Consider the following 26,157-nt stretch of genomic DNA (forward strand, 5'->3'; position numbering starts at 1 on the left):
ATCTTGCACTAGGGCGTCTGCCGCCAGCGCTCCTTGATCGCGAGACCGTGCCATGAAGGTTGGGACCTTGTTGTTGTGCCGTGACGCCATTAGGTCGACGTCCGGCACCCCCCAGCGGCGACAGATTTCCTGAAACACGTCTGGGTGAAGGGACCATTCCCCTGCGTCCATGCCCTGGCGACTGAGGAAGTCTGCTTCCCAGTTTTCTACGCCGGGGATGTGAACTGCGGATATGGTGGAGGCTGTGGCTTCCACCCACATCAGAATCCGCCGGACTTCCTGGAAGGCTTGCCGACTGCGTGTCCCCCCTTGGTGGTTGATGTATGCCACCGCTGTGGAGTTGTCCGACTGAATTCGGATCTGCCTTCCTTCCAGCCACTGCTGGAAGGCTAGTAGGGCAAGATACACTGCTCTGATTTCCAGAACATTGATCTGAAGGGTGGACTCCTGCCGAGTCCACGTACCCTGAGCCCTGTGGTGGAGAAAGACTGCTCCCCACCCTGACAGACTCGCGTCTGTCGTGACCACCGCCCAAGACGGTGGTAGGAAGGATCTTCCCTGTGATAATGAGGTGGGAAGAAGCCACCACTGCAGAGAGTCCTTGGCCGTCTGGGAAAGGGAGACTTTCCTGTCCAGGGATGTTGACTTCCCGTCCCATTGGCGGAGAATGTCCCATTGAAGTGGACGCAGATGAAACTGCGCAAACGGAACCGCCTCTATTGCCGCCACCATCTTCCCGAGGAAGTGCATGAGGCGTCTTAAGGAGTGCGACTGACTTTGAAGGAGAGCCTGCACCCCAGTCTGTAGAGACCGCTGCTTGTCCAGCGGAAGCTTCACTATCGCTGAGAGAGTATGAAACTCCATGCCAAGATACGTTAGTGATTGGGTCGGTGACAGATTTGACTTTGGGAAGTTGATGATCCACCCGAACGCCTGGAGAGTCTCCAGTGCAACATTCAGGCTGAGTTGGCATGCCTCTTGAGAGGGTGCCTTGACCAGTAGATCGTCCAAGTAAGGGATCACAGAGTGTCCGTGAGAGTGCAAGACTGCTACCACTGCCGCCATGATCTTGGTGAACACCCGAGGGGCTGTCGCCAGACCAAATGGCAGAGCTACGAACTGAAGATGGTCGTCTCCTATCACGAAGCGTAGAAAGCGTTGGTGCTCTGTAGCAATCGGCACGTGGAGATAAGCATCTTTGATGTCTATTGATGCTAGGAAATCTCCTTGAGACATAGAGGCAATGACTGAGCGGAGGGATTCCATCCGGAACCGCCTGGCGTTCACATGCTTGTTGAGCAGTTTTAGGTCCAGAACAGGACGGAAGGAGCCGTCCTTTTTTGGAACCACAAAGAGATTGGAGTAAAATCCTCGCCCCCGTTCCTGAGGGGGGACAGGGATCACGACTCCTTCTGCTCTTAGAGAGTCCACCGCCTGCCGCATGGCATCTGCTCGGTTGGGGTGTGGGGAGGTTCTGAAGAACCGAAGTGGAGGCCGAGAACTGAACTCGATTCTGTACCCGCGAGACAAAATGTCTGTTACCCACCGGTCTTTGACCTGTGACAGCCAAATGTCGCAAAAGCGGGAGAGCCTGCCACCGACCGAGGATGCGGAGGGAGGAGGCCGAAAGTCATGAGGTAGCCGCTTTGGAAGCGGTTCCTCCATTTGCTTTCCTGGGGCGTGAGTGAGCCCGCCAGGAATCTGAGCTCCCTTGTTCTTTCTGAGTCCTTTTGGACGAGGAGAATTGGGCCTTGCCCGAGCCTCGAAAGGACCGAAACCTCGACTGCCACTTTTTCTGTTGAGGTTTACTTGCTCTGGGCTGTGGTAAGGAAGAGTCCTTACCCTTGGACTGTTTTATGATTTCAGCCAATGGCTCACCAAACAGTCTGTCTCTAGATAATGGCAAGCTGGTTAAGCATTTTTTGGAACCAGCATCTGCTTTCCAGTCCTTTAACCACAAGGCTCTGCGCAAAACCACAGAATTGGCGGACGCCATAGCGGTACGGCTCGTAGATTCTAGGACAGCATTGATAGCATAGGTCGCAAACGCAGACATTTGCGAAGTTAGGGACGCCACTTGCGGCACTGCTGGATGTATGATAGCATCCACCTGTGCTAAACCAGCTGAAATAGCTTGGAGTGCCCACACGGCCGCGAATGCTGGAGCAAACGACGCGCCGATAGCTTCATAGACAGATTTCAACCAAAGGTCCATCTGTCTGTCGTTGGCATCTTTAAGTGAAGCGCCATCCTCTACTGCGACTATGGATCTAGCCGCAAGCTTGGAAATTGGGGGATCCACCTTTGGACACTGGGTCCAGCGTTTGGCCACCTCAGAGGGAAAAGGATAACGGGTATCCTTAGAACGTTTAGAGAAACGCTTGTCTGGATGAGCGTCGTGTTTCTGGATCGATTCTCTGAAGTCAGAGTGGTCCAAAAAAGCACTTAATTTACGCTTGGGATACAGGAAATGGAACTTCTCCTGCTGTGCAGCTGCCTCCTCTGCAGAAGGGGCTGGGGGAGAAATATCCAACAGTCTATTAATTGCCGATATAAGGTCATTAACCATGGCGTCACCATCAGGGGCATCCAGATTGAGAGGGGCCTCAGGATTAGAATCCTGATCACCGTCCTCAGTCTCATCACAGAGAGACTCTTCTCGCTGAGACCCTGAGCAGTGTGATGACGTGGAGGGTCTTTCCCAGCGAGCACGCTTAGGCTGCCTGGGACTGTCATCTGAGTCAGAGACTTCAGCCTGTGATGCTTGAGACCCCCTTGAAGTACGGATTAGTTCCAACTGAGGGGGACCGGAGAGCATAGACACAGCAGTGTCCATGGTCTGAGTAACTGGCCTGGACTGCAAGGTCTCCAGGATTTTTGACATAGTCACAGACATTTTATCAGCAAAAACTGCAAAGTCTGTCCCCGTCACCGGGGCAGGGTTCACAGGCGTCTCTGCCTGGGCCACTACCACCATAGGCTCTGGCTGACGGAGTGCCACTGGGACTGAACATTGCATACAATGTGAGTCTTTGGAGCCTGCCGGTAGATCAGCCCCACATGCAGTACAAACAGTGTACACAGCCTGTGCCTTGGCACCCTTGCGTTTTGCGGATGACATGTTGCTGCCTCCTCAGAGCAGTACAGGGTGTCCAGCCAAGAAGCGACCTTACAGTGCAACTATATATATATATATGGTACTAAGAAAAAAGTACACTAATATAACACTGAGGCACTAGTGGGGCCAGCACTAAAGTGCAGCTTACCGCCCGCTTAGGAGCGGGTGTGTGGTCGCCGAAATCCCTTTAGTCTGGGTCTCCCAGAGCCTGCTGCCTTTCCCCAGCCAGACCGCATGTGTAATGGCTGCCGGCGTCCTTGTGGAGAGGGGGGGCGGGCCCTGGGCGTATACAGACGAAGAGCGGGAAGCCTGCTTCCCACTGTGCCTAGTGAGAGGGCTGGAGCATGTAAATAGAGCTCCAGCCCTCGGCGCTGCCAATTGAGCAGCGTCTCTCCCCTACCCTGATTGACAGGGTGGGGGCGGGAACGAAGCGGCGCTAGGCCGCAGAAGCCGGGGGCTAAAGTTAGAAGCGCCGCCGCCGTAAAAGCGCGGTCGGCGCAAAGTCCCCGGCGCACCACAAGTCGCAGCTGCGCCGCCGCTCCAGTAGCGGTCGGCGCAGTAGTTCCCAACATGTAACGTCACTCAGCAAAGCTGCAGTGACCTAACCCCAGCGCACAGCGCTACTGTCCCCGGCGCACTATAACGCTCAGCAAGCCTTGAGAGTGTCCGTGCCTGCCGGGGACACAGAGTACCTGAAAGTTGCAGGGCCTTGTCCCTGAACGGCACTCCCGCTCCAAATCCAGCAGGTTCTCTGGGTCTGTGGATGGAGCCCGGCCTCAGGGCTTGGGGGCCGGCAAGATCCCACTTCCACAGAGCCCACCAGGGGATGTGGAAGGAAAACAGCATGTGGGCTCCAGCCTCTGTACCAGCAATAGGTACCTCAACCTTACAAGCACCACCGCGGGTGAGAAGGGAGCATGCTGGGGGCCCCATATGGGCCCTCTTTTCTTCCATCCGATATAGCCAGCAGCTACTGCTGACTACAAACAGTGGAGCTATGCGTGGATGTCTGACCTCCTTCGCACAAAGCAGAAAACTGGTGAGCCAGTGATCCCACTGGGGGTGTATAGCCAGAAGGGGAGGGGCCTTACACTTTTTAGTGTAATTGCTTTGTGTGGCCTCCGGAGGCAGTGCTATACACCCAATCGTCTGGGTCTCCCAATAGAGCGCTGAAGAAATCTTTCTTTGTAGAGCTAATTGTCACAAATGACACATGCAGAGAAATGGGTTTAAAGCCAGCTGGAGTCTCTGAAATTGTGTAGCAATAGATGGCACACAGCTGTAGTCATCCCACCCATCCTCTTCCTAGAACTCTGACAATCACTATTCTTCATATACATAAACAAAAACAAGACTTAACATCTAGAACGGCATGGGTGAAACATCTGCATTCACACAACATCCCACACTGACAAGTATGTCTCTTTATCCAGCACTGCAAATAGCAATGACACGGGCTGAAAGACCACAGGCATGATCAAAAAATGGGACTCTTATCAACAGAGAAACCACATCTCAACTCCTGATAAAGACCAGAGTTTTCTGTGAAAGATTTCCATTGTTATATATTACCAGGCCACAGCCGATGGGAAATAGGGGTAGAAACGTTCAAAAACCATAAAAGGGGAACCCCAATAAAATATAACTTTTAATCGTGTTATTTAAAAAGTCAAAGACCAAAACACAAACAAAAAATGGATCAAGTGCAGAATATATAATAACATGTGGAAGGAGGATGAACAAATAGACTGGCCCTAAATAAGCCCTAGTCAGCCTCTCCTTACCTAGAAATGGAGGGTATGATGCCCTAGGGTTGTGGCGCCCCCATTCACCAACGGGAAACCCTGCATGACCCTAATAAGTCCTACACAGTCAGCAAGATACACCACTTGGACAAAATAGAGATCCCCTCATACCAGTCAGATGGTGAGCCAAGTAACTTATCTGAGAAGTTGTCCTAAGAAGACGTTCTGACGCATTTCATCCTGCAGATACCAGGGAATCATCAGGGGACAAGCAGGAAGCAAACAACCAATGCAGGAGCCTCCCTGAGAGGTCAAAACAGAGGTGCAGAAAGGTCCAGAGGTGTCATGCCCTCCATTGCTAGGTAGGGAGAGGCTGACTAGCGCTTATATAGGGCCAGTCTGTTTGTTCATCCTCCCTCCAAGCACGTGTTATTATATATTCTGCACTTTATCCATTTTTTGTTTTGGTCTTTTTAAATAACACAATTAAAAGTTATATTTTATTGGGGTTCCCCCTTTATGGTTTTTGAAAGATTTCTATTCCCATCTTAAGTAATGATGCGGTCTTCTACAGAGGACCACCCTTCTAGACCTTTTTCACTTTACGTTAAGAAATTTCACTGTAGTAAGACAGTTCTGAAACGGTCAGGAAAAAAAAAAATCAGATTTCCGTGTCATTTACACTTTACATTAATGAATAAAAAGTTTATTACTTTTGTGAATACATGTTATTGTCCAGAGCAGCACTCACAGTTCTGCTGTTCGTCAATGGAAATGGTCAACAAGTTTGTCATTAAAACATCTCCAGCAGTGAAACTTCTAAACACATTGTCTGCACAAAAGATGAAACTCTTCTTAGTCTAGGTTTGCTCTCTTTGTAGTCGGACATATAAGGCTAGGTTCACACTTCCGTTGTTTTAAATCCGTCAGGTCCGTCAGCAACGGATCAGTCGTTTTTAAGTTGTCAACTGATGCAACGGATGTGTTTTTCACAGGATTCCTTTCACAGGAATCCTGTGAAATAAACTGATCCGTTGCGTCCGTTGCATCCTCTGTGCGTCCGTTTTTTGACGGATCAGTCATGATCCGTTTGTGTTTGGGACAGCCCAGTGGGGGTGCCAAACATACTGGGCAAGCTCAGTAGAGCATGACGGAATCCAGCGCAGGATTCCGTCGTAAGACGGATTACGACGGAATCCAGCACCATGGACATACATTACAAGCGTGACGGACTGCGGCGGATTCCTGCGCGGTGCGTCAATTTTGACGGCCAGAAAAACGTTACATTCTGCGTTGCTCCCTGCCCAGCGGTCAGTCAAAAAACAACGGACCTCGATGCAACGGACGCAACGCAGGGTCATCAGTCGCAATCCGCCACTAATGCAAGTCTATGGGACACAATGGAATCCGCTAAACGGATAGCGTTGTTTACCAGAGCGGTGGATTGTGACTGATACATTTAAGCAGAAATGTGAACTTAGCCTAAATCTTATCAAAAACCTATAGCTGCTGCAGCTGTTATGTAAGCCAGACATGGTTTTGACACAAAATTAACTCTATTTTTGGACAATTTACATGGACTAAGCACCCCCCCCCCCCCCTCTATTTAAATGGAAACTCTGCAGAAGGGAATAGATGATGGGGGTTTGGCGGTGACAAATCCTTGGATGTATTACTGCACATTTCTAGCAGTCTATATGTGCATGAAAGCCAAAGTTGAGTAATATGATACATTGATATCTGCAATTCAATTAAAAAAATTCCACATATATCTGAATATAAGAAAGAGCTGTTAAGAACTACAGTATATCACAGGAGTACACCCCTTACATTTTTGTAAATATTTTATATTTTTTCATGGAACAACACTGAAGATATGACACATTGATAAAATCTAAAGTGCTTAGTGTACAGTATAACAGTGTAAGTTTTGTGTGCCCTCTAAATAACTCAACAAACAGCCATAAATGTCTAAACCGCTGGCAACAGAAGTGAGTACACCAATAAGTAAAAAAACGGATTTTTGTGTACTCACCGTAAAATCATTTTCTCTTAGCCATCATCATTGGGGGACACAGGACCATGGGTGTTATGCTGCCTATCCATAGGAGGACACTAAGTAGATGCAAAAGCATAGCTCCTCCTCTGCAGTATACCCCCCCTGGCCGGGCCAGGCAACCTCAGTTTTAGTACACAAGCAGTAGGAGAAAAAAACAGTAAAAACTTCTCAACATGAGAAAAAAAGAGTCATAACCAAATAAGGTACTGAGAGAACCAAGGCCCAACAGGGCAACAGGGTGGGTGCTGTGTCCCCCAATGATGGCTAAGAGAAAACGATTTTACGGTGAGTACACAAAAATCCGTTTTTCTCTGACGCCTCATTGGGGGACACAGGACCATGGGACGTCCTAAAGCAGTCCATGGGTGGGTAAACAATAAACAACGCAACCCAAGGACTAGGAACCAGTCCCAGATAGTGGAGTACCTATCTCAGTAGGCGCTCCTGGCTATCGTTTGCAGAATTTTCCTACCTAGGTTCGCCTCAGCCGAAGCCTGGGTATGGATTCAGTAACGCTTTGAAACAGTATGTAGGCAAGACCAGGTCGCAGCCTTACACCTCTGTTCCACTGAAGGCTGATGCCTAATGGCCCAAGGGGCGCCAACTGCTTGCGTGGAATAAGTCCGCAGCCCACTAGGAATGGGCTTAAGTTGCAAGCGGTAGACTTCCTGGATCGCAGAGCGACTCCAGTGAGCCAGCGTTGCCTATGAAGCTGCCTGTCCTTTCTTAGGCCTTTCAGGAATGACGAACAAGGAGTCTATGTTCCTAAAGGGGCTGTCCTGGGTACGTAATATCTGAGAGCCCTCACAAGATCTAGCGAATGTAGAAACCTTTCCACCCTATGGACTGGGTGTGGACAAAAAGGAAGTCAGAACAATGTCCTCGTTCATATGAAACGGGGAAATAACCATCGGAAGAAAATCCGGAAGGGGGCGTAGAACCACCTTGTCCTGATGAAAGATCAGAAAGGGTTCGCGGCAAGAGAGTGATGCCAGTTCCGAAACTTGTCTGATGGACGTAATCACCACTAAGAATGTTACCTTCCAGGAGAGAAGAGCAAGAGAAGATTCCTTAAGAGGTTCAAAAGGGGACCTCTGGATACCGTCCAAAACGAGATTGAGGTCCCATGGGTCCAGCGACCGTTTATACAGGGAAACTAGATGGGAAACACCCTTGAGGAAAGTCTTGACTTGCGGATTGCAAGCTAGGCGGTATTGATAGAATATTGAGAGAGATGAAACCTGCCCCCTAAGGGAGCTGAGGGCCAACCCCTTTTGCAACCTGACTGCAAAAAAAAAAATCAAGATGTCTGGGGATCGCCAGAGGCATAGGTTGGACATTAGATTCCCTGCACTGGAAAAGGAAAGTTTTCCATGTACGGTGGTAAATATGGGATGAAGGCCGGCTTTCGGGCACTGTACAAGGTGGAGATGACCGCAGGAGAGAATCTCCCTCTTTTTAAAGTCCAGGTCTCAATGGCCAGGCCGTCAGCTTCAGGGCTCTGGAGTTCTGATGGGAAATGGGCCCTTGGGTCAGCAAGTCTGGGATGCTTACGAGGCGCTATGAGCAATTGTACTAATTCAGCATACCAGGCGCACCTGGGCTAGTCCGGTGCTATTAGTATCACCGGGACTCCTTCTGCCTTGATCTTCCTGATTACTCGCGGCAGCAGGGGCAGAGGCAAAAAACATGTAAGTTGGACGGAAACGACTTCAGGAGACTAGAGCATCCGCGCCAATGGACTGTGGGTCACGTGACATGGCTAAGAACGCGGGTACCTTTGCGTTCAACCTTGAGGCCATTAGATTATTATTATTTATTTGTAGAGCACCATTAATTCCACGTCTGGTGTACTCCAGTGAGTGCAGATGTGTGAGAACACTTCTGGGTGGAGAAACCACTCTCCGGCAGCCAGGCCTTGGCGACTTAGAAGGTCCGACACCCAGTTTTCTACTCCCGGTATGTGTAACGTTGAAAACACAGACCCCCGTCGATTCGGTCCAGGTGAGGATCCTGAGGACCTCGAGATAAGCTGTCTTGCTGCTGGTACCTCCCTGCTGATTGACATAGGCCACAGCTGTTGCATTGTCCAATTGGACCCGAATCAAACGACCTGCTAGCAGAAAAGGGGAATGACCTAAGCGTGAGAAGATCGCGCTGATTTTCAGGATGATTTCTGGGAAGGGAAGACTCCTGGGGTGTCCAACGTCCCGAAGCAGTGTGGAGCCAGTATGCTGCTCCCCAGACTAAGAGGCTGGCGTCCGTGGTCAGGAGTAGCCAGTCCACTTGGGGGAGAAAAACTCCTTCTCGATATGGAAGAGGACTGAGGCCACCAGTAAAGCGCATACCTGACTGAAGGTGTCAGGTGAAAAGTTCGTCCAAGGAAAAGGGGCTCTTGTCCCAGTCAGCTAGAAGCGCAAGCTGCAGTGGGCGGTGGTGTGGCTAAGCGAGCAGCACTGCCTCTATAGCCGCCGCTATCGTACCTAGCACTCTCATACTGAATCGTATGAAGTTTCAGGAGTACGTAGAGGGCAGTGTACCGCTTGTTGTAGAGCGGTCGCCTTGACTTGAGGGAGAAATATCAAGCCCCGAAGAGTGTCCAGGGACATGCCCAGGGAGGTGACGGATTTTGACGTGACCGGGGATGATTTGACTGGAGTCAGAAGCCGCCCTAAGCGGGATAGGGTACCCACAGAGATCTGCAGGCTGGTTGAGCCCTTGATGAAGAGGTCATCCAAGCAAGGCAGAACAGCCACTCTCCTGGCGTGAAGGGCACTCATAGCGGCCGCCATGACCTTAGTTAAGACCCTTGGTGCTGTGGCAGAGCCGAGGGTAGGGCCACAAATGAAAACAAGAAGTCCTGAACCGCGAAGCGGAGAAACTTTGGTGAGCTGGAGCGATGGGTATGTGCAGGCACGCGTCCCTGATAGCTAGGGAAGCAAGGAATTCTCCTTTGACCATAAAGGTAATAATGGACCCTAGGAAGTCCATTCTGAATCTCCTTACGTGCACATGTTTGCTCAGGTGTTAGAGGTCCAGGATGGGACGAACTGACCCGTCTTTCTTTGGCGACCACAATAGGTATAGCCTTGAACCTCTCGCCATCCGGAACAGATACCATCACCCCCGCCGTTTGGAGGGAGTGGATTGCTGAGGAGAAGGCCTCGTGGTGTTTTGGAGCGTTTGGGGGGTTTGAGAGAAAAGACTGACCAGGGGATCGGGTCCAGAATTCAATGTGGTAACCGGAAGACACAAGGTATCACACCCATTTGTGGTCTGAGGCGGTGGCCCAGATGGAGAAGGACGAGACTTCTCGGTCTTTGTCTAGACTGCCAGGACGAGGTGGACTCTGGGAGGGCTGAGAAGGTCGGGCCCTGCGTGTCTAGTAAAAAACATCCTGGGCTAGAGTTGGGGGAGAGAGGTACTATTTTCCTCCCGTGGCGTCAGACAAAAAAAAAAAAAAAAAGAGCCTGTCCAGACGATCGGCAAACCATCGGTCTGGAAAGGAGTACTGTGAGAGGCTTCTTAGAGACCGAGTCCACTCTCCATTATTGGAACCAGAGGGCCTTACGGATGGCTATGGTATTTGAGGCGGCAATAACTGCGCAGGTAGCAGCGCCGAGGGAGGCCTGCATGAGGTACTCCGCCGCCGCAGCAATGTGAACAGTTACATCTGTGAGGGTCTGAAGAAAACTGGTAGTCCTGGTGCCTGTGCGACCCACACAGAAGGGGAGAGGGACCCGTGGCCTCGAGGCAGAGCGATTGAGCTGCTCCACTTGTCTGTCTGTCGGGTCCTTGAAGGAGGATCCATCAAGTAAAAGACAGGAGGGTCCTTCAGGCAGGTGGAAGCCGGGTGAGGGTCCAGCAAGGCCGGATCGGCCCAGCCCTTAGAGACAGCTAAGCCAAAGGGGTATCGGGACTCCATGAGTTTACGGATACCGAAGCGGCGTCAAAAAGCTCTTTTTTTTTTTTTAAGTTTCTTCACCCTTTTAAAGGAGACCGCAGGGTCAGTAGTAGTGGATGGGAGATCTTCCACATGCAGAGTTTTGGTAGATTGCTGCAATAAGGGAGTCCATCGCAGCTTGATTGCTCGGGGAGGTTGAAACCAAGGAATCATCCCGGTACAAACATCATTCCCCTTCCTCCGGCTCCTCAGAGACCGCGGAACATGTGGGAGAACCCCATCTGTGAACCCCAGAGGGAGACCCATGGGGGTCATGCCCTTTTTCTGATCTGCAACCGGTGAAGCAGAGGGCTGATTCTTATCAGAAGGACCCTCTATAGAGGTGTCATCAGGCTGCGTTCTGTCCAGGGGCCCCGAGGGGTGTAGGACGATGTTGCATAGCCAGCACCAGGTTCTGGGAACTGTGCCCATTCTGGGGGACTGGGAGCCGTAGGCTTTGGGCTGGCAGCGGTTGCTGCGGTAGTGGCGGGGGGTGGGGGGGGGGGCTACAAAGGCACCGGACTCACAGAGGGAAGAGGTGCTATCATCCCCTAGTAGCTCAGCGTGGCAGGATACATTAATAGTCTTATAGTTGTTTCTGTAGTTGTGCAGGGCATAAAACATGTGACTGCAGCCCCTGGCTGATGAGCCACAAACTCTGATTGTAATGAGGGAGCAATGCTCTGCAGAGTTAATATGTAAGTGAGGCTATAACTCATCCAGAACCCTGATGACCCTTTCCCCCTCCTGCGTCACTGTTCCTGTGGGAAGGAGGAAGCCAGCTCTGAGAGACGCCCACAGGCTCTGATCACAACAAGAGGGAGCAATGCTCTGCAGCAATGCTCTGCAGATCCTGTGTGAGGAGGGTTACGCGCGCTTTCGTGAGGGTGCGTGGCTTATCGAGTGTCGTAGGGGGCAGGGCTTAGCTCTGACAAGAAGGCATGAGAAAATATAATAAACAAAAAAATGGTGGGAAAGGACTCCCCTTCCCCCCTCCAGCCATGCACAACAATGGTGGACAGAAAAACCTCTTTAAGTGTACCGCAGCTGCGGGTGCACTTAGTCCAGGGAGTTGTCCCCTCCCCCCGCCACAAGTGGAATGCTCTGCATGTGTCTGCAATCACAGCCCATGTGCATCCAGTCAGTGTGACCTTTGCTCCAGTTTCCTGTCAGGGAGCCAAATCTCAGCCCATGTGCATCCAGTCAGTGTGACCTTTGCTCCAGTTTCCTGTCAGGGAGCCAGTGTGCAGATTCTGACGCCTGCTGTGCCCGGTCACAGAACGTGTATCAACTCAGAGCCTGCCAGAGGGACTGAGGAATGCTCTGGGGCTCTGGAAAAATCGGAATTATCTCACCTCAGAATGATTTCACCTCAACTCCTGTGGAGATGGCAGTCTGGTCACGCTGGTGCGGAGCGAATATCAACTCAGAGCCTGCAAGAGGGGCTGAGAATGTTTTCATCTGCTCTGGACTCTGGAAAATCAGTGCCATGAGACCTGTCGTCCAGTGAGTAACAGCCCAGGATCCAGCGTCGCAGGAGGTGGTACGGGGAGGCAACACTCCGCGTTCCCGCCTGTTGATGGTTTTGGGAAATCGGTCCCCGAAGGAACCGTCGCCCTCTAAAAACAAAAAATTCTTGCTGCAGTAGTCTGCAGAGATGTGCCTCCTATAGACACTAAGCTAAAACTGAGGTTGCCTGGCCCGGCCAGGGGGTGTATACTGCAGAGGAGGCGCTATGCTTTTGCATCTACTTAGTGTCCTCCTATGGATAGGCAGCATAACACCCATGGTCTTGTGTCCCCCAATGAGGCGTCAGAGAAATGGTCAAATTGTGCCCAAACAGCCATTTTCCTTCCCTGGTGTTATGTGACTCATTCGTGTTACAACGTCTGAGGTGTGAATGGGGAAGGTATTAAATTCGGCATCATCACTCACATTCTGGTGACTGGACGTTCAAACATGTCACCTCATTCTCTAAAGGCCCCGTCACACACAGAGATAAATCTTTGGCAGATCTGTGGTTGCAGTGAAATCATGGACATATTGTTCCATTTGTACACAGCCACAAACCTGGCACTGATTGTCCACAATTTCACTGCAGCCACAGATCTGCCGCAGATTTATCTCGATGTGTGACAGGGCGGATCTGAAAAAAGAATTGTTCCTCTACATAAAGATGGCCTAGGTTATAAGAAGATTGCAAACACCCTAAGCTGCAGCACGGTTGCCAAGACCATAGAGCGGTTTAACATGACAGGTTCCACTCAGAACAGGCCTCGTCATGGTTGACCAATGAAGTTGAGTGCACGTGCTCAGCGTCATATTAATACGTCATTTCAAAATAGATGTATGTGTGCTGCCATCATTGCTGCAGAGTTTAAAGGGGTGAGAGTCAGTCTGTCAGTGCTCAGACCCTATGCCACACACTGTATCAAATTTGTCTGCGTGGCTGTCATCCCAGAAGGAAGTCTCTTCTAAAGATGATGCTCAAGAAAGACTGCAAACAGTTTGCTGAAGACAAGCAGACTAGGACATAAATTATTGGAACCGTGTCCTGTGGTCTGATGGGATCAAGGTAAACTTATTTGGTTCAAATGATGTCATGCATATGTGGTGGCAACCAGGTGAGGAGTACAACACTGCCTACAGTCAAGCACAGTGGTGGGAGTGTCATGGTTTGGGGCTTCATAAGTGCTGCCAGCTGTGGGGAGCACAGTTCATTGAGAAAACCATGAATGCCAACATGTACTGTGACATAGTGAAGCAAACCATGATCCCCTCCCTTTGGAAACTGGGCTGCAGGGCAGTATTCCAACATGATAACGACTCCAAACACATATCTCAAAGATAACCATTGCCTTGCTAAAGAAACTGAGGCTAGAGGTGTCAGACCTAAACCCTTCTGAGCATCTGTGAGGCATCCTCACATGGAGGGTGGAGAAGCGCAAGGTCTCCAACATCCACCAGCTCTGTAATGTTGTCATGTAGGAAAGGAAGGGGATTTCAGTGACTCTAGTTCTCTAGTGAATGCCATGCCCAAGAAAGTTAAATCACTGCTTTAAAATAAGATGATCACACAAAATATTAACACTTTGTGCACAATTTGACCATTTTCACTTAGGGTGTACTCACTTTTGTTGCCAGTGATTTTGACAAATTGCTGTTTGTTGAGTTATTTAGGGGACAAACAAATTTACATTGTTATACAGGCTGTACACTGACTACTGTACATTGTATCAAAGAGTCATATCTTCATTGTTGTTCCATGAAAAAATGTAATAAAATATTTACAAAAATGTGAGGGGTGTACTCACTTTTGTAATATACGGTATGAGCGGGACATAGATCTCCCGGAGAATCTTCCTCCAAAGCTTATTTTAAATAAGAGTGGGTGTAATAAGTGTGATATACAAGAGAAAACAGATTCTGCACACGGAATCAGGGGCACACTGAGTAAGTATAATGAGCAAAAAACACCTTTATCGGATACACAAAAATGACATGTTAAAAGCATTTAAAACTGACATGAAGACAAAAAACATCCACTTGGCGGAGCCGAGCCCAAAATGTTGCACCAAAATACCAATGTATGTGCAAAAAAGAAATCCGGCAGCATAAATAGTATACAATACAACAAATTGTGCAGTATCAAGTGTCATGTAACATGAGAGCCCTCTGGTAATATCGTAGCATAATGAACCTGCATGGGTAAGGTATACAATCCTGAATCATAGAGCCAGCAAGGAGCCAGGTGTATTAGTAGCTATAGATGGTTAATGCACACACAGCCACAACAAGGACAAATGCCCTAGGGGAGCCAATAGGTAAATATAGTGTCACAGTAGCGGCAAAAAACATCAGAGCATATATACAAGGAAATGGTAAATGATAGACCACTGTGGCACAAAAATATATATAGGCCCAATGAAAAAAGGGGGCATGGAGAATCAACAGATAGGTGCAAACCTATGTGAAACAGAGGTGGAAGGCAGGGAGCTCCAAGAGCTGCAGGATAGTGTGCTCAATACCAGAGCATGGCATGGGAAACAGGACAGGTGAATAGCAGCAGGGAGATCACCAGGGGGAGATGAAGATGATCAGGCACACATGGTTTGAGGTGGGGCAAGGTACAATGACCGCTCAAGGTGGATGGCCCGACGCGTATCGCCGCCGGAGCGGCTTCATCAGGGAAAGTAAGACAAGTACCAAACAAAGGAGTATATATACAAAGGTAGAGTAGGTAAGTACACGCACCTGTGCAGCAGCAAAGCAGAATGCAGTAGGCGCTGTGTGACGTCATATGGGCGTATACGCAGTATAGAACAGTATGGAGACATGGTAATCGGCCGGCCGCAGGTAAGGCAACAACACTAGCGCGATTAGAGTAGTATAACATGCGCGCCTGCGCAGTACATGGAGACGGGGCGGCAAGAGGATAAAAAAAAAAAACTGCTGGGAGCAGTAGGGAGTAGGACAAAGTCAAGGAGGTCAATCAGGAAGGAGTCATGCATGCGGTCAGAACGGGGTTGTAAGTCCAAGAAATGTGTAACCGCATGCATGCCATCTGAGTGCCGGATGCTGGTATATAGTGATTCAACATCACATGTTACCAAGAGAGCACCAGGAGGAAGTGTGATTCCTCTGCAGATTTGGACAAAGTTCATGGTGTCCTGGATGAAAGAAGGAAGTTTACTGACAAGGGGTTGTAAAAAAAAAGTCCACATAGGTGCTGGCTCTCTCGCACAGGCTCCCTATGCTTGCCACAATGGGTCGGCCAGGGGGCCTGGAGGTGGATTTGTGGACCTTGGGCAGTAAGTAGAAGGTGGGAACAATGGGGTCAGTGACCCACATGTATTTCCTCTCCTTCTCAGATATGACACCTAAACGATGGGCGGAATGGAGTAAGTGATGAAGTTTAGAGGTAAACACCTGCGTAGGATCAGAAGGGAGTTTGATGCAAAAGGTGGTGTTATTAAGCTGCCTATGAGCCTCATCAAGGTACATATAAGTGGGCCAGAGCACCACGTTCCCACCTTTATCAGCTTCCTTAATAAGGAAGTCACTGTTGTTCTTTAATTTTGAGATGGCCAGTCTTTCCTGAGAGGACAGATTGGGTGCCCTGGGAGAGCGAGATGTTAATTTGGTCATATCCGCTCTGGCCAACTCATAGAAAATTTTTATGGCGGGTACCAAGGAGAATGAGGGGGTGGCAATAGATTTATTTTTGAGTGGGAAATGTTTCCTACCTGGTACATCCGAATTTTCGTCCAGTAAATCCAGCAGATCCTGAAAAGTTTGTTGTTCATCCGGTGCTAGCTGGTTCATAATTACAATTTCATTACAATGTATATATTTATATATTACTTTTCTATTCTTTACCCTGCTGTCTATATTTATTGTTTTTGCTTTCAGTTGCGATATGTCTTCACAATTAGGGTTAATCCCTATGAACGCATGTATTATCATATCATTGGTCGGTGGTTGACCTCCACCTTGCTATGCACCCCAATTTGGGATGTATTCCATCTGTATAGATTTTGGCGTTTGGTGACTGTTCACATTGGGTCATCAGGCTTTGTCCACAGGCTATATATATACTTCATGCAGCATTTGCTTGGACCTGTCCCGCCCACAGCCATGACTCAGTCATGGGTACGGGACTGCAATAGACCAGGTGAGTGCTGCTGAGAGCAGTTCTGTTATTTATATGTGAGGCCGCATGGCACATTTTATAAAAATATTTTAGTGTAGGACTGCTTCAAATGAGATTTGCCGTGACGTGGCGAAGCAGCTCAAGAAATTGCAATTTTTTGCCAAAAATCTCAAAAAAAAAAAAAAAAAAAAAAAAAAATTTTTATAATGCAGTTTGGAATATTTGATGCCTTAGTGCACATTGGTGCTGGCTCTTTGTTGTTTCTTTGTTGAATTGGTCGGTGGTTGACCTCCACCTTGCTATGCACCCCAATTTGGGATGTATTCCATCTGTATAGATTTTGGCGTTTGGTGACTGTTCACATTGGGTCATCAGGCTTTGTCCACAGGCTATATATATACTTCATGCAGCATTTGCTTGGACCTGTCCCGCCCACAGCCATGACTCAGTCATGGGTACGGGACTGCAATAGACCAGGTGAGTGCTGCTGAGAGCAGTTCTGTTATTTATATGTGAGGCCGCATGGCACATTTTATAAAAATATTTCAGTGTAGGACTGCTTCAAATGAGATTTGCCGTGATGTGGCGAAGCAGCTCAAGAAATTGCAATTTTTTGCCAAAAATCTCAAAAAAAAAAAAAAAAATTTTTATAATGCAGTTTGGAATATTTGATGCCTTAGTGCACATTGGTGCTGGCTCTTTGTTGTTTCTTTGTTGAATTGGTCGGTGGTTGACCTCCACCTTGCTATGCACCCCAATTTGGGATGTATTCCATCTGTATAGATTTTGGCGTTTGGTGACTGTTCACATTGGGTCATCAGGCTTTGTCCACAGGCTATATATATACTTCATGCAGCATTTGCTTGGACCTGTCCCGCCCACAGCCATGACTCAGTCATGGGTACGGGACTGCAATAGACCAGGTGAGTGCTGCTGAGAGCAGTTCTGTTATTTATATGTGAGGCCGCATGGCACATTTTATAAAAATATTTTAGTGTAGGACTGCTTCAAATGAGATTTGCCGTGACGTGGCGAAGCAGCTCAAGAAATTGCAATTTTTTGCCAAAAATCTCAAAAAAAAAAAAATTTTTATAATGCAGTTTGGAATATTTGATGCCTTAGTGCACATTGGTGCTGGCTCTTTGTTGTTTCTTTGTTGAATTGGTCGGTGGTTGACCTCCACCTTGCTATGCACCCCAATTTGGGATGTATTCCATCTGTATAGATTTTGGCGTTTGGTGACTGTTCACATTGGGTCATCAGGCTTTGTCCACAGGCTATATATATACTTCATGCAGCATTTGCTTGGACCTGTCCCGCCCACAGCCATGACTCAGTCATGGGTACGGGACTGCAATAGACCAGGTGAGTGCTGCTGAGAGCAGTTCTGTTATTTATATGTGAGGCCGCATGGCACATTTTATAAAAATATTTTAGTGTAGGACTGCTTCAAATGAGATTTGCCGTGACGTGGCGAAGCAGCTCAAGAAATTGCAATTTTTTGCCAAAAATCTCAAAAAAAAAAAAAAAAAATTTTATAATGCAGTTTGGAATATTTGATGCCTTAGTGCACATTGGTGCTGGCTCTTTGTTGTTGCATGTATTATCATTGTCTATGACTTGTGATCTGACGCGGTGAGCTTGTATCCGTGCACCGCGCCGATCCCACCATGTGTGCTTTGTTTACATACTTTGCGCATGCGCGCTTCTCATGCTCTGCTCCCAGCAGTTTTTTTTTTGATCCTCTTGCCGCCCCGTCTCCATGTACTGCGCAGGCGCGCATGTTATAATCGCGTTGTTCTAATCGCGCTAGTGTTGTTGCCTTACCTGCGGCCGGCCGATTACCATCTCTCCATACTGTTCTATACTGCGTATACGCCCATATGACGTCACACAGCGCCTACTGCATTCTGCTTTGCTGCTGCACAGGTGCGTGTACTTACCTACTCTACCTTTGTTTGGTACTTGTCTTACTTTCCCTGATGAAGCCGCTCCGGCGGCGATACGCGTCGGGCCATCCACCTTGAGCGGTCATTGTGCCTTGCCCCACCTCAAACCATGTGTGCCTGATCATCTTCATCTCCCCCTGGTGATCTCCCTGCTGCTATTCACCTGTCCTGTTTCCCATGCCATGCTCTGGTATTGAGCACACTATCCTGCAGCTCTTGGAGCTCCCTGCCTTCCACCTCTGTTTCACCTCTGTTGATTCTCCATGCCCCCTTTTTTCATTGGGCCTATATATATTTTTGTGCCACAGTGGTCTATCATTTACCATTTCCTTGTATATATGCTCTGATGTTTTTTGCCGCTACTGTGACACTATATTTACCTATTGGCTCCCCTAGGGCATTTGTCCTTGTTGTGGCTGTGTGTGCATTAACCATCTATAGCTACTAATACACCTGGCTCCTTGCTGGCTCTATGATTCAGGATTGTATACCTTACCCATGCAGGTTCCTTATGCTACGATATTACCAGAGGGCGCTCATGTTACATGACACTTGATACTGCACAATTTGTTGTATTGTATACTATTTATGCTGCCGTATTTCTTTTTTGCACATACATTGGTATTTTGGTGTAACATTTTGGGCTCGGCTCCGCCAAGTGGATGTTTTTTGTCTTCATGTCAGTTTTAAATGCTTTTAACATGTCATTTTTGTGTATCCAATAAAGGTGTTTTTTGCTCATTATACTTACTCAGTGTGCCCCTGATTCCATGTGCAGAATCTGTTTTCTCTTGTATATGCTTCTCCCCTTCTGCACCAAGGTGCACCTTCCCTTGATTTATTATTAATTGAAGTGGTACGCTCCGCTTTTTTGTCTCTCTAGGTGTAATAAGTGTGAGACATGTACAGGAGAACAGACTGTCAGTCATTACATGTTTCACACTGGTAATGCTGCTTTTCATTTAAAATTAGCTCTGGAGGTAAATTCTCATGGAGATCTGTGTTCCACCCATAGATATTAACAGATCATTTACATAATAAGAAAAACATGGATTTTTCTGGAACAAGACACTGGATCGCATACACCAAGGTATCATATTAATCAACAAGCGATTGTGCTTGCAGATTGAAATTTTACCTAGTTAAAAAAACCTAAATATTAAACTCTCCAAAATATAGTATACGAGGGAAATCTTGGTGTTGATATTGATCAAGTATGATTGAAATATTTCAATATTTCAGCTTTGAGACAAGCAGAACTGTGAGAGGAGCTGTAGACTATACTAGATCAAGATGACTTATTTAGCCCCCACTGTTTTGTTTAAAAAATATAATATAATTTAAATAAATAAAAAAATCTGTAAAATGTGATTATTTCAACATAAATGATGCTACAATATGTGAAATATATATTGATGCCATTACAGACTTTATACTTGGCTTAGTCATCAGACTATTGTCTACTACTTTGCTTTTGCACATTGTTTTCTGATGCACTGATATTGTGAGAACTGTGTACAGATAAGAAGTCCATTCAACTTGGTCCTTTATTTCTAAATGTCAAAATGCCATTTATAGCACAGTTTTAATATCACATGGAAAATAAAAACACCAATAATGAAATAAATGAAAATTCAATAATGGCATAAAGTACCTTAAAACTACGAGCTTCTGAGTTTCTATGAGTAACAGTCTGGGCAAGCAGACTTCTCCAGCCCATAGGATCCTCCTTATAGGACAATTGACCAGCCCGGAGTTTCACATACAAAACCCCATCCTTACATAGAATTGAACTATAAAAAAAAAAAATATAACACAACAACATTACAAATAAGAGAAGATATCAGCTGTAAAGTTTGGTAACTCTTGTGTGTCAGAGGTCAGCACTCCTGAGCTGCAAACATGGGGATGTAATCTGACAAGAACAATAATATCTATATGAAGATTGTTTTCTTTATCCCTACAGGTCGTTCTCCTGGGTATTGTGGCTTCATAGATTAATGTTGTCCTACAGTAAATTATCCCTTTTACGACGGCCGTATGGATTAAAACGGCGGTAGACGAGGGTACTTCTTCCATTTTGCCGTTTTCAAAGGCGGTTAGAAAAAAGCCAATAGCGCCCTCAGTATCGTAAAATCTCTGGGATTTCAGCTACCGGGGGTAGCTGAGACTCTGAAGATTACAATTCCGGCCGTTTTTTTCCGGTTCCCGGTCACGTTATCACCAGTACACACCGTGTAACCGTGATGACGTGACAGTAAATGGTGGCGCCGGTAAAAAATGATTTATCCCCCACCTGGCATGATCAAAAATATAAGATGGGAGATAAATCTCCTCCCCCAGTCCCCTCTGGTCCTGCCAAAGTACCCCCCCCCGTCCCCTCTCGATAATCCAAGATGGCGGCGCACATAACCAGCGCATCTACTGCATTCATGCTCCTCCTCTGATTTCTCTCGCATGTGCCATGACAGATGCGACAGAAAACTCCGCCCCAGGTCCATCTATCTCACCCCCTATAACACCCCCGGTGTTCCCTGATACCTTGTGCAGCTCGAACCCCCGCGATCCCTCCTCCTCCTTCTCAAAAGATGCTGGTTGCATGCACGCTGCGCAGAGCAGCTGTCACCCTGCTTCCTGCGTTTAGTAACGCTGAGCTCACTGCCGAGCGGTGGACCCAGGGAGAGTGGGTGCAGTACCCACGTGCCTCACATGGATGGTCTGCAGTTCCAGAAAATGGGTCATATGTTCCATTAGCGTGCTCCCCATATTCTGGAATGAGGTTACTGCAAGTCACTGTGTTTCAGGGCAGTGTGAGAGCACTATTCTTATTTCACTGCAGCCACACTCCTCACATGGAGGGGTCTGTAGTTCCAAAAAATAGGGGATACGTTTTCTAATCGTGCATCCATATTCTGGAAGGTCCAGAGGTGTCATGGGACCTCCAAAATGGATTACGGCAAACCGGATTTTTTTTTTCAATAAATTGGTGAAAGAGAGAATGTGTTGGGGAGTGTTTTTTCAAATATTTTTTTGTCGTCTTTATTTTTCTTTTTATTACTGACCGTTAAAGATCTTGGGTATCTGATAGACGCCGCGACATCATAAACCACTGGGCTTGATGCCAGGTGACATTACAGCTGTTATCAACACCATTTATTACTCCGTTTGACACCGCACCTGGGCAGTGGGATGAGTTAGGGCGACGCATCAGGATTGGCGCATATAATGGTGCGCCACTTCTGGGGCGGCTGTGGCCTGCTAGTTTTAGGCTGGGAAGGGCCAAATAACCATGGCTCTTCCCACCCTGAGAATACCAGACCCCAGCTGTCAGCTTCACCTTGGCTGGTAATCAAATTTGGGGGGGGACCCTCATTTTTTTAATTATTTATTGATAAATAATTAAAAAAAATAGCCTGGGGTGCCCTCCGTTATGGATCACCAGCCAAGGTGAAGCTGTGATCTGCAGGCTCCATCTGCTTTACTGGTAGCTGGCTACCAAAAAAGCCAAAAAAGGGGGGCCCCCACATCATTTTTTTTTTCTATCAATTTGCATTTGTGGATATAGTATTGTACTTTTTTTCTACTAACCAGTACAGCACATTGGTTGTACTGTACCTCCCGCACCCCAACAATTTTATTGTAAGCTAAAGTGCAGTTTAATTTGTTTTATAGGTATTTTACTGTACATATATATATAGTAAATATTTTTGGGTTGTGGAACAATTTGTCTGTGTTTCAATTATTTCCTAAGGGAAAATCCGCTTTGATATAAGACTAACTTGGTTTAAGCGCACACTCTCGGAATCCAAGGTTCCACTGTATTTATTTTTTCTGTATTTATTTTTTGGCTAAATACAAGGTTAAACACCCTTTGGTGCCCTATGAAAGTCATTAAAGGGTGCCAGTTTAGGATATGCAGGGGGGTGGGACATTATACATGTGTTTGACATCTATCATCCATCCTAGCTTTTTAGGCTATGTGCCCACGATCAGAGTTTTGGATGCAAGAGACAAGAGCGTTCTCTGCGGGGAGAATAGAGCTAAAGTCTGCAGCAGCCTGGCTTGTCGTCACGGGCAGCTGCGTTCTCATGTAGATAACAGTCCCATCTCCGCAAGAGGGCTGGCACTGTGTACTAGACGCAGTGTCACCGGATTGTGGGCACATAGACTTAAAGTGAGAAATTTGGCAATACAGCAACATTTTTATGAAATACTTGTGGATTCAAAATGCTTACTATACCCCTGAATAAAATCCTTCAGGGGTCTAGTTTCCAAAATGGGGTCACTTGTGGGGGTTTCTGCAGTATCGGTTCCCTAGGGACCCTGCAAATGCGACATGGTGCCCACAATTTATTTCAACTTTAACAAAATTCAAATGGTGCTCCTATCATTCCAAGCCCTCCCGTTTGCCCAAACAGAGGTTCTTGGCCACATGTGGGGTATCTCTGCGCTCACAACAATATGGATAAACTGTTGGGTTCACTTTTTGGTGTTGCCTCTTGAAAAAGTAAGAAATTTGGTGCTAAAGCAACATTTGTGTGAAGAAAAATATAAACATTTTCAATATGGCAACCTAAGGTTACCAAATTCTGTGAAGTACCTGTGGATTCAAAATGCTCACTATACCCCTGGATAAAATCCTTGCGGTGTCTAGTCTCCAGAATGGTGTCACTTGTGAGGGAGCTCCACTGTTTAGGCAACTTAGGGGCACTACAAACACGACATGGCATCCGCTAATGATTCCAGCCAATTTTGCAGTCAAAATGGTGCTCCTTCCCTTTCGAGCCCTGCTGTGCGCCCAAACAGTTGATTTCCACCACACAGGGCCGGATTATAGGCGGGGCAGACGGGGCTTCAGCCCAGGGGCCCCCACCACAAGAGCCTCTGAGGGGGCCCCCACCACCATCTGTGTGTCCGCCATTTTATTAATGTCGCAGTGGTTCAAGACCGCACTGTACCTTTAAGGTATTTCAATCCCGGCCATCACTGTACTGCAGACACGCCCACTGCACGCTATGTGGGCTGCGTCTGCCAGGATGACGTCACCGCGCTGCTGTTTCTTCCTGCCGTAGAGGAGCTTGTGGGAGGACCGGAGGTCTCAGTGGATCCCGGTAAGTATGAGGTCATTAATCATGGTGCCGGCCGGGCAGGAGACTGCAGTGAGGAGGGAGCAGGACGCCGCTGATAACAACAGACCGGTTCCATAGTGTCAGCGGCCACTCTGCTATCAGTGTGAGTTATTGCAGGAGTGTGAGCTGCTGCAGATCAGGTCGGGCTGTCAGTGCCGGGTCATCGGCTGCAGCCTCATCCCTCCCCTGCAATAACTCACACTGATCTCCAGCACAGACATCACTACACAGAGTCCTGCACTGATCACATCTGAGCCTGCAGCACACATTACACTATATGGCCCATATTACATATAGAATATGTTACATCCTGTCCTGTAGGCCCAGGTGTGATCAGTGCAGGGGATTGTATATCTGTGTATATACCACATCCAGCGTACAGAGAGAGTAGTGTGATACACTGTGTACACACATCAGATGGTATATAATAATGTGTATATTGTATAACCTCTGATGTCTGTATCACAGTATATTGTGTAACAGTCATGTATTCTCCTGTACACTGTACAGGGGCGTACCTTTGGGGGGCATGCGGCATATGTTCCCCTGCACGGCAATCAGGGGGGCACCATTAAAAAGTGTGAGGCAGCAGTATGGTGGGAGAAAATTGTAAGTGGAGAGTATTGGTGGAGAAAAGTGTGAGGGGCATAGTATAGAGCCTGGGTAGTGGGGAACATAAGCAGTATAGAGAAGGGGCAGCATGGTGGCCAGTGTGAGGACACAGTATGCTGAGGAGGGGGAATGTGAGACTGAGGTGCGGTATAGTGACTGTATAGTGAAGGAGGTAGGCAGTATAGAGAAGGGTCAGCATGGTGGCCAGTGTGAGGGCACAGTATGGAGGGCACAGTATGCTGAGGAGGGGGAATGTGAGACGGAGGTACAGTATAGTGACTGTATAGTGAAGGAGGTAGGCAGTATAGAGAAGGGTCAGCATGGTGGCCAGTGTGAGGGCACAGTATGCTGAGGAGGGGGGATGTGAGACTGAGGTGCGGTATAGTGACTGTATAGTGAAGGAGGTAGGCAGTATAGAGAAGGGTCAGCATGGTGGCCAGTGTGAGGGCACAGTATGGAGGGCACAGTATGCTGAGGAGGGGGAATGTGAGACGGAGGTACAGTATAGTGACTGTATAGTGAAGGAGGTAGGCAGTATAGAGAAGGGTCAGCATGGTGGCCAGTGTGAGGGCACAGTATGCTGAGGAGGGGGGATGTGAGACTGAGGTGCGGTATAGTGACTGTATAGTGAAGGAGGTAGGCAGTATAGAGAAGGGGCAGCATGGTGGCCAGTGTGAGGGCACAGTATGGAGGGCACAGTATGCTGAGGAGGGGGAATGTGAGACGGAGGTACAGTATAGTGACTGTATAGTGAAGGAGGTAGGCAGTATAGAGAAGGGTCAGCATGGTGGCCAGTGTGAGGGCACAGTATGCTGAGGAGGGGGAATGTGAGACTGAGGTGCAGTATAGTGACTGTATAGTGAAGGAGGTAGGCAGTATAGAGAAGGGTCAGCATGGTGGCCAGTGTGAGGGCACAGTATGGAGGGCACAGTATGCTGAGGAGGGGGAATGTGAGACGGAGGTACAGTATAGTGACTGTATAGTGAAGGAGGTAGGCAGTATAGAGAAGGGTCAGCATGGTGGCCAGTGTGAGGGCACAGTATGCTGAGGAGGGGGGATGTGAGACTGAGGTGCGGTATAGTGACTGTATAGTGAAGGAGGTAGGCAGTATAGAGAAGGGGCAGCATGGTGGCCAGTGTGAGGGCACAGTATGGAGGGCACAGTATGCTGAGGAGGGGGAATGTGAGACGGAGGTACAGTATAGTGACTGTATAGTGAAGGAGGTAGGCAGTATAGAGAAGGGTCAGCATGGTGGCCAGTGTGAGGGCACAGTATGCTGAGGAGGGGGAATGTGAGACTGAGGTGCAGTATGGTGACTGTATAGTGAAGGAGGTAGACAGTATAGAGAAGGGGCAGCATGGTGGCCAGTGTGAGGGCACAGTATGGAGGGCACAGTATGCTGAGGAGGGGGAATGTGAGACGGAGGTACAGTATAGTGACTGTATAGTGAAGGAGGTAGGCAGTATAGAGAAGGGGCGGCATGGTGGCCAGTGTGAGGGCACAGTATGGAGGCACAGTATGCTGAGGAGGGGGAATGTGAGACGGAGGTACAGTATAGTGAAGGAGGTAGGCAGTATAGAGAAGGGGCAGCATGGTGGCCAGTGTGAGGGCACAGTATGGAGGGCACAGTATGCTGAAGAGGGGGAATGTGAGATTGAGTTGCACTTTCAGTGATTTTGGTACTGAGGGTGAGGACAGTATAGAGAGGGGATAGCATGGGGGACATTGTGAGGGCACAGCTCAGGAGGGGGCGTGTGAGGAGGGGGCACAGTATAGACATTTGGAAGTATAGTGGGTACACAATGTAGAGGACGGTGTGAAGAGGGGGCCCAGTACTGAAAGAAGAGGCCATGTACCATAAGAATGACATTGTGTGGGTCATTTTGTGCAGGGAGCACAGTGAGGGGCAATTATTTATTCAGGCGCACAGCGTAGGTCATATATTTATA

At 48.0% G+C, this 26,157-nt stretch overlaps 1 protein-coding gene across 1 annotated transcript in view; it reads right to left on the bottom strand.

The window, feature by feature from the left end:
• The window catches only part of ANAPC1 (anaphase promoting complex subunit 1), a 348,684-nt gene that overhangs the window by 22,088 nt on the left and 300,439 nt on the right, over nucleotides 1-26,157 (bottom strand). The window contains exon 42 of the mRNA XM_075339585.1: nucleotides 20,122-20,260. Within this exon, the coding sequence (XP_075195700.1) occupies nucleotides 20,122-20,260 (139 nt within the window). The remainder of the gene's footprint in view (nucleotides 1-20,121; nucleotides 20,261-26,157) is intronic.

The sequence above is a fragment of the Anomaloglossus baeobatrachus genome, chromosome 3, assembly GCF_048569485.1.
Source record: "Anomaloglossus baeobatrachus isolate aAnoBae1 chromosome 3, aAnoBae1.hap1, whole genome shotgun sequence".
Classification (NCBI taxonomy): domain Eukaryota; kingdom Metazoa; phylum Chordata; class Amphibia; order Anura; family Aromobatidae; genus Anomaloglossus; species Anomaloglossus baeobatrachus.